General features: G+C 40.0%; 1 protein-coding gene across 3 annotated transcripts in view; it reads left to right on the top strand.

Annotated features, from left to right (window-relative positions):
• Positions 1-15,397, top strand: part of ttbk1a (tau tubulin kinase 1a) — a 49,772-nt gene that overhangs the window by 22,309 nt on the left and 12,066 nt on the right. For all 3 annotated transcript variants that reach the window (XM_079681515.1, XM_079681514.1, XM_079681513.1), the window contains 8 exons: positions 2,437-2,502; positions 2,692-2,784; positions 3,396-3,521; positions 3,860-4,014; positions 6,057-6,267; positions 7,222-7,391; positions 8,838-9,178; positions 11,488-11,666. In XM_079681515.1, coding sequence (XP_079537641.1) covers positions 2,437-2,502; positions 2,692-2,784; positions 3,396-3,521; positions 3,860-4,014; positions 6,057-6,267; positions 7,222-7,391; positions 8,838-9,178; positions 11,488-11,666 — 1,341 coding nt within the window. The remainder of the gene's footprint in view (positions 1-2,436; positions 2,503-2,691; positions 2,785-3,395; positions 3,522-3,859; positions 4,015-6,056; positions 6,268-7,221; positions 7,392-8,837; positions 9,179-11,487; positions 11,667-15,397) is intronic.

The raw sequence follows: 15,397 nt of genomic DNA, 5'->3' as shown, positions 1-15,397 counted from the left end.
GGGTGTTTCTCAATCTCGAGGATGCTTGCTAGGTAGCACATGTCTTCCGAGTCACTTGCTTCAGAAGCGAGGCTAGAATCCTTCCTAGCCTCGGAAAACGAAGAATGGTGGAACAGGCTAACAAGTGTGCGTCATATGCGAGGCCCCACCTTAAATGGAGCGAGATTTCCGCCAAAGATTTGGAAATTGGTCCGTGCGCAAAGCATTGTGGGGATTTTAAGACCGCGGAGTCTACACTTGTGCAGCCTCTACATTTCTCGCTACGAAGTACGCCGGCCTCGGTATAATTCCAAGTATGCTGGAAATTGGAACAGTCCTTCGGCGGTACTCGATGACGTAGTATGCTTGAAATAGTGGCTTTGGAGCAACCTTCCTCGACATTGAGAAACACCCAGAGACACCACACATGCTGCACACATGCAGCCCAGAGAAGAAGGAGAGAGTCACTGCAGCCTTCCTCAGGTCCTTTATGGAGGCCCTGATTGGGGATTGGGAGCACCTGAGGGAGAGGCTCCACCTGGAGACAATCAGGGGGAGAGGGAGAGGGAGGGAGAGACACACACACACACACACACACACACACACAAAAAAGCTCTTAACACACACAAAAGCTCTTAACACACAGTGGGTGTTTCTCAATGTCGAGTACGCTTGCTTGGTTGCACATTTCTTCCGAGTCACTTGCTTCAGAAGTGAGGCAAGAATACTTCCTGGAATTCGGAAAACGAAGAGTGGAATAGGCGAGCAAGTGTGCAGGTGTGCGTCATATGAGAGGCCCCGCCTTACATTTTCCGCCACAGATTTTGAAATTAAAACGGAGTACGCCGGGCTCTGTAGAATTCCAAGTATGCTGGACATTGGAACAGTACTTCGGCGGCATTCGATGACGTAGTATGCTTGAAATAGTGGCTCTGGAGCAGCTTTACTCGACATTGAGAAACAGTCGGGGACAGGGTTTTTCCAAATAAAATAGGAAACATTTCGTTTTGTATATATAATTGTATTTTTTACAGGATGAGTGATGGGTAAAATGACATTACATTCAAGATTCAAACATGAAACCAAGAAATTAGTAAACACCAACAATTACTTAAATAGAATAGTACCAATTAATGGGAATCATTTTAAAGGATATGTAGAAAAATATAAATACATAAGCAACTGAGTTAATGAAATGGTTGTCATTAAATTACATTTCACCCACACTCATTAATAGACACACATTTTATCTCCACACAACAACAGGAAGGTCTGTCGTCAATAGATTGTATATTCATGTGTAAATCTGTTGCTAGAAATAAATATTTAGCACCAATTAAAACCATTTTATTTCACAAGCTGTAATTTCACCTCGAGAAACAATGAGAGAAGAAGAAGACCGAGAGAGAACAAGGAGGAACACACCATTTAAAACTTCATCTTTGCAAATGTCTCATGTGGAGGAAAATGATTTCTACCTCAAGAACGAACTTAATGAGTTAAGGTGACAGCACTGAAAATTCAATGGACTGCTTTAAATAAACCCATTAGCCATCGAAAGGGAAAGAAACAGTGTCATAACTTCATGACTCACTGTTAAAGGGAACATTTGGCACGTACAGTACATCTGTATATCCGTCTCGAGTCATGACGTGTCTCCAGTCCTCAAAGGGACATGTGATCACTTCCTGTTCCCCACACAGTTGTGATTAATATCACCATGGAAACATCTTGATTGACCCCTGTGTTATTTGGAGGCTGTGTAGATGCAGCGTGACCCTCTGCTGACGTGTTATTATTTGGATGTTTTGGTTATAATTTGCTTTGTTTACGCCTGAAACATGAATCCAACAGATTCAGGCAGCACATTCAGGGAAATAATATCTGAATATAAGTTTAATTATTGGAGTTTTTTTCATAATTACAGCATAGTTAAAATGATATAACTGAAGAAGCAACCCACTCACAGAGGCGGTTTACACTCCAGTTCAATTTTGGCACACATAATACAGCTTTGAAATGTAATGGGTTATAGACCACTTATTGCCAAGACAGAGACACCAGCTTCATTTAGTATTTTGGGCCATCTTTTGTGACACATTAAAGTGGAGTGGCAACCCACGCCCAACTTGTACTGCTCAGGTTTTTGAGCACAAGCTTTGTGTAAGAAATACAAGATCAATGCATTCAAATTCTACGAATATTACACATTTGAACCACAGACATGAGGCGATAGCCAGAGAAGAAGAAAACATTTCAATGTCTTTACCATTTGTCACTGTAGTTCTGTTTGTTCTGTATCAATGTTTACGGTCGACAGGATTTACATTAAGCCAAACTTCCTTGTTGTTAGATATTTGTTTACGGAGCAGCCGTGTGTGATTTAGAAGTAAAGGGTTCAGTAATGATTGAATGTTGATGTGAATAATCTGTAAATGTTCTTCTTCTTCTGTTCAGCCGAGGACTGTGGCGGGTTTCAGAGGGACGGTCCGCTATGCTTCGGTCAACGCTCATAAAAACAAAGTCAGTCTGTTTGTTTGTTTGTTTGTTGTCTTTAAATAATTACGTAAATAATGTCTTTAATGAACGTGAATGATGGGAATACCCTACCGTAACCTACATAGGTTATATCAGCAGTTATGACTACGTTTCATTATTTACTGATAAAACTGACATAAACAATAATATTGTTTTTCTTCTGTTTCCCTCCAGGAAATGGGTCGCCATGACGACCTGTGGTCATTATTTTACATGTTGGTGGAGTTCGCCGTTGGACAGTTGCCATGGCGAAAAATCAAAGATAAGGTAAACAAATCAGTATTTGTTTACTCCTGTAAAGACTTCAACAATATCAACAACAACAACAGTATACAAGAATATTTTCACATAGTAAATATCAACCTGTTAGAACATAATACTATTTCAAAAACTGTAGTATAGTAAAGTATTTACATTGATGTTAGATAAGACCTATCGTAAAAAAAGATTAACTACAAAATGAACTCTTTTGCCCTCTAGAGATATTCACTTAACGCCTCACTCTCTCTTCAAATTGTTATCATTAAAACCCTTTAAATCGACAACTTTCAACATGTAACTACTATTTTTCACCAGATTGAGCCATTTCCTCATGTTTGCCATCGGTTATTTCCTGGTTACCACAAGGAGCCTCGCTGTGTAATCAAAACAATGATGTTTAAAAAGACAACAACATTATGTGAGAAAAACTGGCATTTAAAGGGTTACAATGATGGAGCTTTTAGTTGTAGGTTACCAAGTCACTAAATGGTTTTTGTTTTCTGCTTTTGCCTGATGATCAAAACCTGTTTTATATGTCAAACAAATAAAGGTAGAAATGTACATGAATTGTCAAAATGTCACTTCAGTCTAAAGCGTTCTTTTATGATTTTCTCCAGGAACAAGTTGGTCAGATTAAAGAGCGTTACGACCACCGGATGCTGCTCAAACACATGCCTTCAGAGTTTAATATCTTCCTGGACCACGTGCTGGCCCTGGACTACTACACCAAACCAGACTACCAGGTACACACTGAGAAGTGTTTACAATGTGTGCCCTCTCTTTTAGTGTTATCACCTGGACAATAGTTTTCATTCATGAAAGAACATCCATCTGTTTGCAACTTACAAATTATTTATCTAATGTTTCATATTCCAATTACTTGTATATAGACTCTCCTTGCACTATTTGTATTCTACCTTATTTCTATTTACTTGCACTCTTGTATCTGTTTGATTGTGTTGCACTGTATGGAGGAGCCTGTGACCTCAGATTTTCATTGTCATATCTACCCTGTAGCTATGCACACATGACAATAAGAGCCTTGAACCTTGAAATACTTTATCCTGTTGTTTTGTCCCAGCTGCTGATGTCGGTGTTTGAGAACAGCATGAAGGAGCGAATCATCACCGAGAACGAGCCTTTTGATTGGGAGAAAGGCGGAGGAGACGTCACGCTGTCGACCAGCACCTCCAGCCAGCCTCAGCAAAACACCCGACCCACGGCCGCCATGGTGGGGTAAGAAACAAACCATCAGCTGCATGAGATCTGCCTAAAGATGAGCAGGAGACGATATGTGAAGCTTCCTGAGCATTTGTGTTGAACGGGTTTACTCGTTGTCCCCAGAGTCAGAACTACATTTGCCGAGGCAGCTTTTAGATTTCATGAACCACAAGCTTTGAACAAACTGCCTGAAATTCTGAGGTCCGCCCCGACCCTGGGTTTATTTAAATCAAGGTTAAAAAACTTTTTTTTATTGCAGCCTATCCTGAGGTCCTTTAACCGTGCCTTATCGTTGCACTTTGAGCTGCAGCCAGCAATTTATCGCTTTTATGAATTGTTTGTTTTGTTTTGAATTAGTATGTGTTAAATTCCTATGCAAAGCACTTTGAATTGCCTCTGTGTGTTAACATGTGCTATACAAATAAACTAACCTTGAACCTTGAAGCTTCACTAAAAAGCTGAATAACGAGGATTTTTCTTAAAAACAATATTGATAAAAACAATTCCTCTCAATCATCTTTGAAAATAGAAGTATGGGAGACACTAGGCCTATATTTGATTTCTTTTATTTTTGCTGTATTGTGAGTTTGGAAGAATAAAGATAAGGTTAGTGTAAAATAATTGAATGCTATTTTTGAGTAAAAGTAGTTCAATTAGGAGAGACGTGATGTATGAATACATGTTTATTACCGGGACGCCTGATATGAGGTAATGGTGATTGACGGATTACGATAAGTGCATGAAATGATGTTTGGCGATTAGGCACCGGTTTTCAGGATGATCATTCAGGGGGGGGAAACCGCTCCGATGAACCCCCCGGGGTCTAGACACTGGTGGTGGTGATAAGTGGTTCGGTCCGGTCTGAAGGGAGAAGGTTTTTGATTGGCCCTGTATTAGGAGACAGGAGGCGGAGGAGGGTTGTGCATTGACGCCTGCAATGACGACTGACAGAGAGGGAAGAGCAGATTTAAAGGGGTAGCGGGTGCGATGATTGGCTAGCTGGGGAGTAACGCCCCCGATCGCTTATTGGGAGGAGAGAGTATTGAAATGACGTGTAACACCAGAGGATTGGTCTTCCTCATTGAACTTGCGCTAAGCTTCATTAGTTGTTGCTCTTTTCCAAGCAAGACAAACGTCTACAAAAATTAAGTGAAATAAATGGTGTCCGGTAGCAAAAATATTAGTTGCTGGTACTATCAGAAGTTTTTAATTTGTAATACTGTTATGGACATTCTTGGCTTAAAGGTAGTTAAGGTGTGCCAGATGATATGCCAGCATCCAAGAGGAAGCTAAGAAAATGGCGGAAACAGAGCAGAAAAAAAACAAATATAGCAAGGCCAAACCCCAAGTGGACAAAACTCTTTCGTAAATCCGAAAAATTAATTAAAGGTTGGCTTTCAAATTTTCAAATTTATATGTTGAGAAGAACATTCTGGTTTAATGCTGGAGAATTGTTATATTATTATTCAATCCATCATCACTGAAAATAAGAATTCCAGGAAACATTCACATTTGCAACGGACAAAACAAATGAACCTAAATACATAAATCATATCCCAATTATATAAAACTGTGACGGTGCAGATCACAGATTGACCAACAACGCCAGTGACAGCGAGCGGCACACACACACACACACACACACACACACACACACACACACACACACACACACACACACACACACACACACACACACACACACACACACACATACAAACTTCTTTCCCCATGAGTAATCAGTTTCCTCAACCTGAAACCCAGCCACTGCCATTTTGCCCAAATTGTAATTATGTTAGATTTTGCGCTTTAGTTATAAATAAATACTTTGAGCACAATAATACCCACTATGCCAATGTTTGAGGATGGATAAACTAGAACCCTGTCACAAAAACCAAATGTGAAATCACCCAAATTAACTACAACCAAAGGCTGCCTGGATTATAGAATGTTATATATAGAATATCTAATGCTGAATACAGGATATAAATGTAACAGGCAACACATCAGAATGACCCAATTAGTCTCTGAAATACCAGAACCTCTTGGGTCCACAGAGCCATCGTGACGCCGATCCCTGGAGACCTCGGGCGGGAAAACACAGACGAGGTTCTGCAGGACGAACACCTCAGTGATCAGGAGAACGCCCCCCCGCCCCCCACCAGCCGCCCCCCCGGGGACACGGGGGCCCAAAACACCGGGGAGACCGGAGAGGTGTGGGAGGACACGGACTTCAACCGCAACAGACTCAGGATCAGCCTGAGCAAGGTTTGAAATGCTACTAAACAGCTGATTTATACTTCTACTAAAAGTGGTTTGAAGGCCAAAGATTCATGAGGGAAGTCTTAAAACGGGTTTAAATATCCTAATTCTGGAAATTGAAAAGAAAGGCGGTTTAAAGGTCAAAGACGGGTTCGGGTAACAGTGAAACGGGGGGAAATGTGTTGGCTGGGGATGCAAAATGGATGAAAGAGAAGGATGAAAGGAATATAACAACTATCAAAATAACTATAATTTCACGAAGACTAGGGTAGAGGAATGTGAGAATGTGGCTATACTTGTATTCATGTGTTATTCATGTTTTAATATCTTTGCTTTTTAATGTTTCTAATGTGTTTTATGCTCTTAATGTCTTTCATTGTTGAAAAGCACTTTGAATTGCCTTGTGTTGAAAAGTGCTAGATAAATAAACTTGCCTTGCCTTGCTACGCTGCAATTCAGAGCGAAATATCCCACTTTTTAAATTGACAAAAATCCTGACACTTGTAGGCTACAAAAAATGGGTTTATAGATAGGAAATGTACCGGCAGGATTCTTGATTTTGTGTTTGTTCCTTCATGGTTGAACGCACTTTTTGTAAGTGGCTTTGTATAGAAGTGTCAGCTCAATGAAATCAAGTCATTGTCAATCTTTCAGTTTCTGTGTACAGACAGAGAGATCGAAAAATAACGTTTCCCAAATACAAAATACAAATATATATAAAAATATGTATAAAAATATGTATATACCTATATATACAAAATCAACAGACGCATTTATACATATGCACACATTAGAACCTAAATAAAAGCACAACAATCAAATAGAAAATAACAGTCACTTCAATATCTTTTAGAAATGTACATTAGTGCAAGATTGTCCATAGCAGCGTGAAAAGTGAAAACTAAAAATGAAATGTAATGTAATTGTTACTGACTTTCATGACTTCCCGTTCTTCCACAGGGGGGTCCGGAGGACGAGTCGGGTCGGGGGGCGTGTCCAGCGTCTCCCGTTCGAGGAGGAGTCCCCGAGTCGCCCACCGGCGGTCGGTCTCTACGATACCGCCGGGTCAACAGCCCCGAGTCGGACCGACTGTCGGCAGCTGAGGGCCGCAACGACGGCTACGGACCGAGGTGATCTCAAACTACAGAAAACACTGAAGGGGGTTTAAAAACAACTCTCTGCTCCATAGCTTCTCTTGGTCTTAAAATCACACTGTACATGTTACATTTATATATTCAGATTTAATATTCCATCCCTGACATACTTATGGATATATAATAACTTGCTTTATATTTTGTTATTGTTCATTTGTAAATTCAACATGTATATTTTCGACTTTCTTGTTTATTTCTCGTCTTTTTAATTTCTATTGTAAAAGGCCATGTCTTTTTATGCTGCTGCAACACAAACATTTCAATAAATGTACTATCTTATCTTATATTATCTTATCTCTTGACAGGAACAACTCAAGTAAAAGAATGACTTAAAGAGTCTGAGAATTAGTCTAACAAAATGGAGGCCGGTTTTAAGACTTGACAACACTTTAATTGGAAAAACTAAAAAGCAGTTTTCCTATAAAGACATGTCTGGTCTTGGACTAGACAGGGTGTCCGCGGGGTCTTAAAAAGTATTAAAAGTTGATAAATCAATTTAGCGAAAATTAAGGCTATTAAAAAGTATTAAACGGCATTTTCCAAGGTATTACATTTTGTAGCTTGTTTTCAATAAGTATATAAATTGTCCAAAGAGGTTGTATTCTACAGTGTGCCTGAATGTAATCATTGCGTAGGTGTGTAGTGTGATTCTGTGTAGTTTATTTATGGCATCCCGTTGCATTTGACGTCATCTGAACAGGACATCGCACGCTCACTGCTTGATAGCGCGCGAAGGTCCGTTTACGCCGGTTGTTAAACAACATCGTTATGGGGAAATGCAAGTCTGCGTCCAAATGGTTGGAAGATAAGGAGGAAGGACAATCAATACTGTATATAGTAAATGTGAGGTGAAGTGTGTCGCCAAGGTAACCAGTTAGAACTCAAAGTGGCGATGAGGTCTTAAAATGTTTGGAAAGGGTCTTAAAAAAGCTCTTAAAAGGGATTTCATTTGACTTCAGGATTCCTGCATATACCCTGCTAGATGGTTAGCTTTAGAGTCAACTTTCCTATGTAAGAAATGACATGCTTTTATTCACTTTGAACTGGTTTCAAACTGATTTTACTTGGATTTATCTAGATTTACTTGAGACTTCTTTTGACAAGCCTTGTCTCTCTCTCTCTCAGAATGACCTCAACTGACCTGACTTGAAACTTCTTCATCTTGCCATTCAAGATAAGACATAGGTCTTGACTGAACTGGACTTGGACTAGCTCTCATTCACTTGAAATAGCTTAGTCTAGACTTGGGACTTGTTTAGTTTTGCCATTCATCACTTGAGACAGGTCTTACCTCGGCTTTGGTCTCAATAAATTACGACTTTACTAGAACCTGTCTCGAAGGAAGGACATGGGTGAAAAATGTGCAAAACATACAGCTGTTGAAGTCAAAGTTAAACTCAATGTCTTCATGTCTGTGTCCAGGTCCCGGATGGATATCCTCGGCTCTCCGTCTCGTCACGTCTACTCCTCACAGCCGGCTCAGATGCTGTCAGTCGACCCCGGTTGCCGTGGTGACCGTCTGGCCAGCGGGCGGCAGGAGGTCTCTGTGGCGTCGGTGGACCAGGAGGCGCACAGCAACGCTTTCATCCGCTCCGTCCCATTGGCCGAGGAGGAGGACTTCGACAGCAAAGAGTGGGTAATCATCGACAAAGAGACGGAGCTGCGGGACTTCCAGCCAACAACTTCAGGAACGACGGACGAGGAACCTGAGGAGCTGCGACCCCTGGAGGAGCAGGAGGAGAGGAGGAGGCTCCGGGCCGCAGGTAGGAGCTCCTGTACACACTGGGGAGATTTAAATAATTAAAAATATCGTTTTAGAGGTAAAACATTTAAGGATTTAGATCCAACATTTCTGGATATGGCTTTTAATACCACAAGGATACCTTAGTTGTACTAAAACAGTACTTTGAGAAAAATAAACTTTTTTTTCAAAACCCTATCTATCATTAACTATCAGGTATTTTTGTTAAAGGTTGTCTGATCACTGACAGTTCTACAAGAATGTTGTCTTATTATAATACAGTCTGTGTTGTAACTACCCATCAATTAAAACTCATCAAGATTACCATAGAAATTGTGCCAAAATCAGGCTTTTGAACATTTTGTGTTGATCCCGCACTGTTTTAAATTTAGAGCCTTACAGCTAGGTTTTAGGTAAAAGCGTTTCTATGAAGTGTAGCAACTTTCTGGCCAAGATATTTTTTGGAATGTAGTATTTAGTTACTATTACATCCTGAGTGTGGCGAACCTACAAAGTGCAATTTTACAGCGTAACAAGTAACGTAACTATCAAAGCTCCTAAAAAAAGTAGCTTCTTAAATGACGATATTTTCATCGACTGGAAGGCAGATTTCTGCCAGTATGTCCGATGATAGTTGTTAGCTTAGCTTAGCACAACAAACTGAGACAGAGTTATTGTATCTTGTGATCTTATAATTACTAAACGTCTTGCTAACTGCTGCTTGAATCACAATGTGTCCTTGTTAACCTTCTCGTTCACAAGTGTTCAACAAATCTCATAAAAAGTGTAAAGCAGACTGACTGGGAGATGTTGGATTTGTTTGTAATAGAGTTTGGCAATAAATAGTTTCCCGCTGCATCCAAACTTTGTGCTAAGCTACGCTAAACAAATCCTGGACTGTTTGTTCTGGCTCGTACATCATCTCAACAAACCATCCCTAAATTCTTCCACGGTGAAAAAGCACTAAAAATACTTTCTGCTCACCAATGTTACATATAGAATGTGTATTTGTAAGATAACATACCCAACATTTACCCATTTAGATGCTTCTGCTTTGATAATGTCTGCATCCGTATTAACTTTCAAGACTCAAGATTCAAATGTTTTATCGTCATATGCTCAGCAGTGTAGAAATGGCAATGAAATTCTTCTGACCTGAGCTCCTCCAACAATGCAACATATATAATAAAATACAAAAATACAACAAAAAAAGCAGTGCAAAAAAAGTATATATACATGTCAAGAGATGAGAGTAACACCTTCGTCACTTCCGGGGCGAAAATTACGGCCCCGCCCACTTTTCTGGGAAAACAACGCTGTCATTTGAATGGCGGTCAATACAAATTCTGAAATGTTGCCAATCCGATCAGAAGTTTTTGAAAACCGTGGATTTTTCGGGTCTTCAAAGAGCCCGATTACGATGGCCAGTCAGGCAAACAATTACATTAAATAATTTGAAATCGATGATCGAGCTCGATATATGGTTCAATTATGGTTCAAATCCCGCCTCGGCCGCCACTGCGTCAGGCCGTTGGACAAGACACTTCACCCGCGTGGGTAATGTCCACAGTAATGACTCTTACATGTCTAATATGTGTAATGTGTAAAGCGCTTTGAACACCTGTAAAAGCGCTCCAATAAAAAATGTAATGTATTATTATTATTATTATTATTAATTAAAATCAGTAGGCGAGGCTGTCATTTTCGCCGGCTGTTACTCTCATGAGCGAGGCGGAAAATAATTTTGTTATCATGCCAAAAAGCTGCTGTGTCGTTTATTGCTCCTCAAACATTAAAACAAATCCAGAATTACGTGTTTCTGGACTTCCTCCAAGAAGAAAGGACAGTACCAGAAGAGCTCTGTGGCTTCAGGCTCGATCGCCATTCAAATGACAGCGTTGGTTTCCTCCGAAAGTGGGCAGGCCGTAAAGTGACGTAGATGTTACTCTCATCTATGGACATCGATCACCTACTCCTATATTTAACCATATATCGAGCCCGATCGTCGAAATCCACGGTTTTCTTAAATTTCTGATCGGATTGGCAAAAACTTCAGAATTTGTATCGACCGCCATTCAAATGACAGCTTTGTTTTCCCCCAAAAGTGGGCGGAGCCGTAACTTTTTGTCCAGAAGTGACGCATGTGTTACTCTCATGTACACGATAAGTACGAGAACAGAATATGAAATTAAATAATGTAAATTAAAACAAAATTAGATACGGTTTATTGCGGTGATAACTTTTTATATAAATTAGTATATTGCAAGATGACAACAGGAATGTTTATCGGGGCACTTAACAGTCTCTTGTCAACATTTTGTTTTTCTGCAGGGGAGCTGGTGGTCCGTCCAAAGACCCACACCAGGGAGAGTAGCCGAGGGATGCTAACGCTAACGGAGGAGGAGGCGTCAAGAAGGAGCGGAGGAAGCCCCGCCCAGTCGCCCTGTCACTCGCTGCCGTCAGGACGTCCCCGCCGGAGAGAGTCGGAGCCCATTGGACCTCAAAGACCGGTAAGAGACACAGCCAGCCAATCAGAGGAGGGCTCGGCTCTCAATGTTGACGGACAGAGGAGAAAGTGGACGGCTGATGTTCAGACTCATCACTCTGATGAATGCTGCTCCACTTCATTAATCTGTCGGTCAACATGCATCTTAAAGGACAAATCCAACATGTTCAGAGGATCAGCTCATTTTCAGATTCCCCCTTCTTTGGCTTTTATCATTGTTGAAGATTTAGCAGCTTTTTACTTCACTAGGAGAACCAGAAACCAAGGTCAATCCCTGGATCTACGGGATAAATCAGGTGCCAACAGTTGACTAGTTTTACAAACATTGACTTCTGGCGTCAGTAGATTTCTCCTAAAATCCCTAGCTAAGTTAGCATTAGCATTGACAGAACATCAGCCAGTGCAGTTAGTCTGTTTCCTAAGAGCAAAACATCTGAACTCATGTTGGACTTGTCCTTTAAAGGTGTCTCAGTGTGTCTGCAGCTGAACATCCGTCACATGCAGTCATTCTGTTTAACCAGCAGAAGCCAACATATCCTCTGCTATATTTAATATTTACTGACTTCCAGCATGGAGAGATGGTGATGACATTGTTCTTGTGATATTTATTTTGCTACACAGCTAAAAACATTGTGCACTTATTAGCCGTATGTCCTCAGTTAAAGAACATTTTGGGGAGCTGTCATTGGTGCAACATTGATGTTTACTGACAACAGCTTAAGAGAGGCTAAATGTGTTAGCGTTGCATGAAACATTTAAAGAAACGATTTTGATTGTATTAAGGTTTTACTGGCACACTGTCTTCAGGCCATGCAGTCATATTGTGTGTTATTTCAAATGCAACAAAGCTTACAAAAAGCAAAACCATATTTCATGAGTCTTAGCTGTCAAAGCCTCATGGGAGCTGTGGTTGCTTCAAATTTTTTAAATGTGTTTCTATCCAGTGCTTCAGTATAGTCCTATTTATCTTAAAATATGGACAGACAATTTCAGCAACAAAATTAATAATTGGTGTCGAAAAAAGATGAAATGACGGCTGACTTTTCCTGTCTATGTCTGCTTTATTGATCTTTGCTGAGGCAGCTGTTCGGGTCAGGTGTGTTGGTTTACATGTGTCACTGTTTGGTGCTGATGGTTTGATTCTTCCTTGACTGTCTGTGACACACAAAAAAAATTCTCACCGCCCAGCTGTGTGAGTGGTGCTGCCGTCTTTTCCTCGTCATATTGCATCAGAGTTTAAATATTTTCCATCTCTTTGCTTTTGCTCATGATTTTTGCTTTGGATCATGGTTTTATTCTGAAGGAGTGAATGAGAAAAAAAAAGCATTTCCTGTAGGAGTCATGATGTTTCTATGTCAGGATGCTGATGATGTTTATTCATCTTCTTTTGTTATGCTGTGTTCCTCATGTTCTCTCACACACACACACACACACACACACACACACACACACACACACACACACACACACACACACACACACACACACTACAATCTTACCGTAACAGACACCATACTGGAGTATCGTTTATACATACACCAAATCTTTCAATAACTTTTTTAATAACCGCTTTCAATAAGAACACTGACACTGGGCTTGAACTTTTTTTGAAGGTTTGGAGAAACATTCAGTCCTGAGGTGTTTGCTTTATATGTCTTTCTAAACATACATCATCAACCTCAGATTGAATATTCTGGTGCTGTGATTTGGTGAAAAATGTTAGAATATCATTATGTTTTATTTCTGTTGGCGCTGACAAAGGAATTGGTTCAACTAGTTCGTCGTAGTTTGTTCAGTCGATCGGCTCTCTTTCTGGGTCGATCCCCTTGTGATGTTTGAGACTTATTTTCTGTGAGAGCTGGAAGAAAGTTTTGGGTTTTGAATTAACAAAATAATGTGGCAGTATATCTTAAAGGTTTGATTTATAACCATTTAATTCATTACATCCTGCAGACCCAGCCACAGTTTGGGAACCATATATTCCTGTCAAGTATTCCAGACATATGGCTACTGTTACATGTGTTCATACACAGCCGCTGTGTTCAGGTCATCTACATCGAGGAACATTTTCTCGTGTGTTTGGTGATCCAACGATGCACTTAAGGTACATTAAATGTAAATCTAGGAAACTTCCTCAAACTCCTTTTCCATCACTTTACACATACATACATAGTTGTGAAACCTGGCAACTAATTATAATATGTCATATAAAAAAGTTAAAAGTATTTGTGTGAAGTAGCTGAAAGCGAAAATTAAATCTTCTCAAATTACTAAAAAGACAACTGTTTTAATAATAAGGGAGTGTTTTAACAAATGTATACAGAGGCCCGGAGGTCCCAAAAGAGTATGTTTCTTTTCAATAAGATTTGTGCACAAGATAAGAAATAAATAATCTTTCGGGACTTCCTGGCCTTTGTGACAAAAAATAAAGGTAATAAGAACAAAATGTAAAAGAGAGTTTGAGTTAAACTGACAGCTTTTAATTGTTGATTTAGGATTCAATATGTATAGGTAATAACTAATGGACAAGCATTCTCCTTGTTATAGATGACCAAACCTGACTAAATAGGAAATGTGATAAGTGCAAAGTCAGCATTTATTCAGTGGAGATAAACTTGTCCAAAGGGTGGAACTATAGGAATGTAGGACTGGGCAATACATCATGTTGAGAAAAATACATAACTTTACTGTAAAACCAGGAAAAGACAACTTTATCTCAAATCAAACCTAACTAATTTTGCAAATTAAAACAGATGTATTGCCCAGCTCTACAGGAATGATCATCAGGTTATTGAAATCTAAAGAAATAATCCTCAGAGGAGCAGAAACCAGATTATTTCATTACATTCAATTTCTTTGATTTTTTTTGTATGTGTGTGTGTGCACTGTTGTATTTCTTGTGAAATGTTGTCCTGATGGTGGCGCTAGAGGGACATATCTGGGGGTCATTAGGATTCAACCTCTGGGGAGTCTGAATATGCAAAGCTGGTTTAATGAAAAATGAATGTGGAATCATTGAATTTCACATTCATTTTCATTTTATTTTTAAGGATTATTATTTGTTGATAATTTCCTTTTTTTTGAATATCTTGACTTTCCTTGTCCATTTATGCTTTTCAGTTCATTTCTACATGTATGTGACCATTTGAGTTATTCATGCACTCCTTTTTTTATTTTTACTAATCAGTCAGGTTTGGTCCTCCGTACTTTGGTGGCTGCTGTTTACAGGCTGGACGTTATTCCATCACCACTGATATCTCACTTTATCAGCAGCGTAACATCCTAATCCTTTAAGGCCGTGCTGAAGCGTGTGCACAAACCCGTCATTAGTGAAATATTCTAGCGAGCTCTGCTTTTATTTCTCGTGCCGATTGTCACCGCTAGACTCAAAGCGAGCTCTCCGCCGCCAACCATGGAGGACCGCCATTCTCTTTTTTACTCCTCTCCAATTCTTCCCTCCCCCTTTCACATAACTACTGATGCCTTTGCCCCCCAACCTATCGCTTTAAAAGTACACAGTATGTCGAGTTTGACTCACCTGAGGAGACAGAGAAAAGAGCGAGGGTGCCATTGGGACAACAGAAGAAGAAATAAAGTGATGTTTCGGGGTAAGCACAGTCTAGGAATAGTCCTTTACCTCTGTTCTCTCACTCAGTTTTCTGTTCCTCCTCTTCCTTTTTCCTTCTGTTCAGACATATTTCCTCCCATTATTTTCCTCCGTCGTGTGTCTGTGTT

The sequence above is a fragment of the Notothenia rossii genome (assembly GCF_949606895.1).
Source record: "Notothenia rossii genome assembly, chromosome: 1".
Classification (NCBI taxonomy): Eukaryota; Metazoa; Chordata; class Actinopteri; order Perciformes; family Nototheniidae; genus Notothenia; species Notothenia rossii.
The sequence above is the reverse complement of the archived record's forward strand: the minus strand, read 5'-3'. Positions and strand labels throughout refer to the sequence as shown.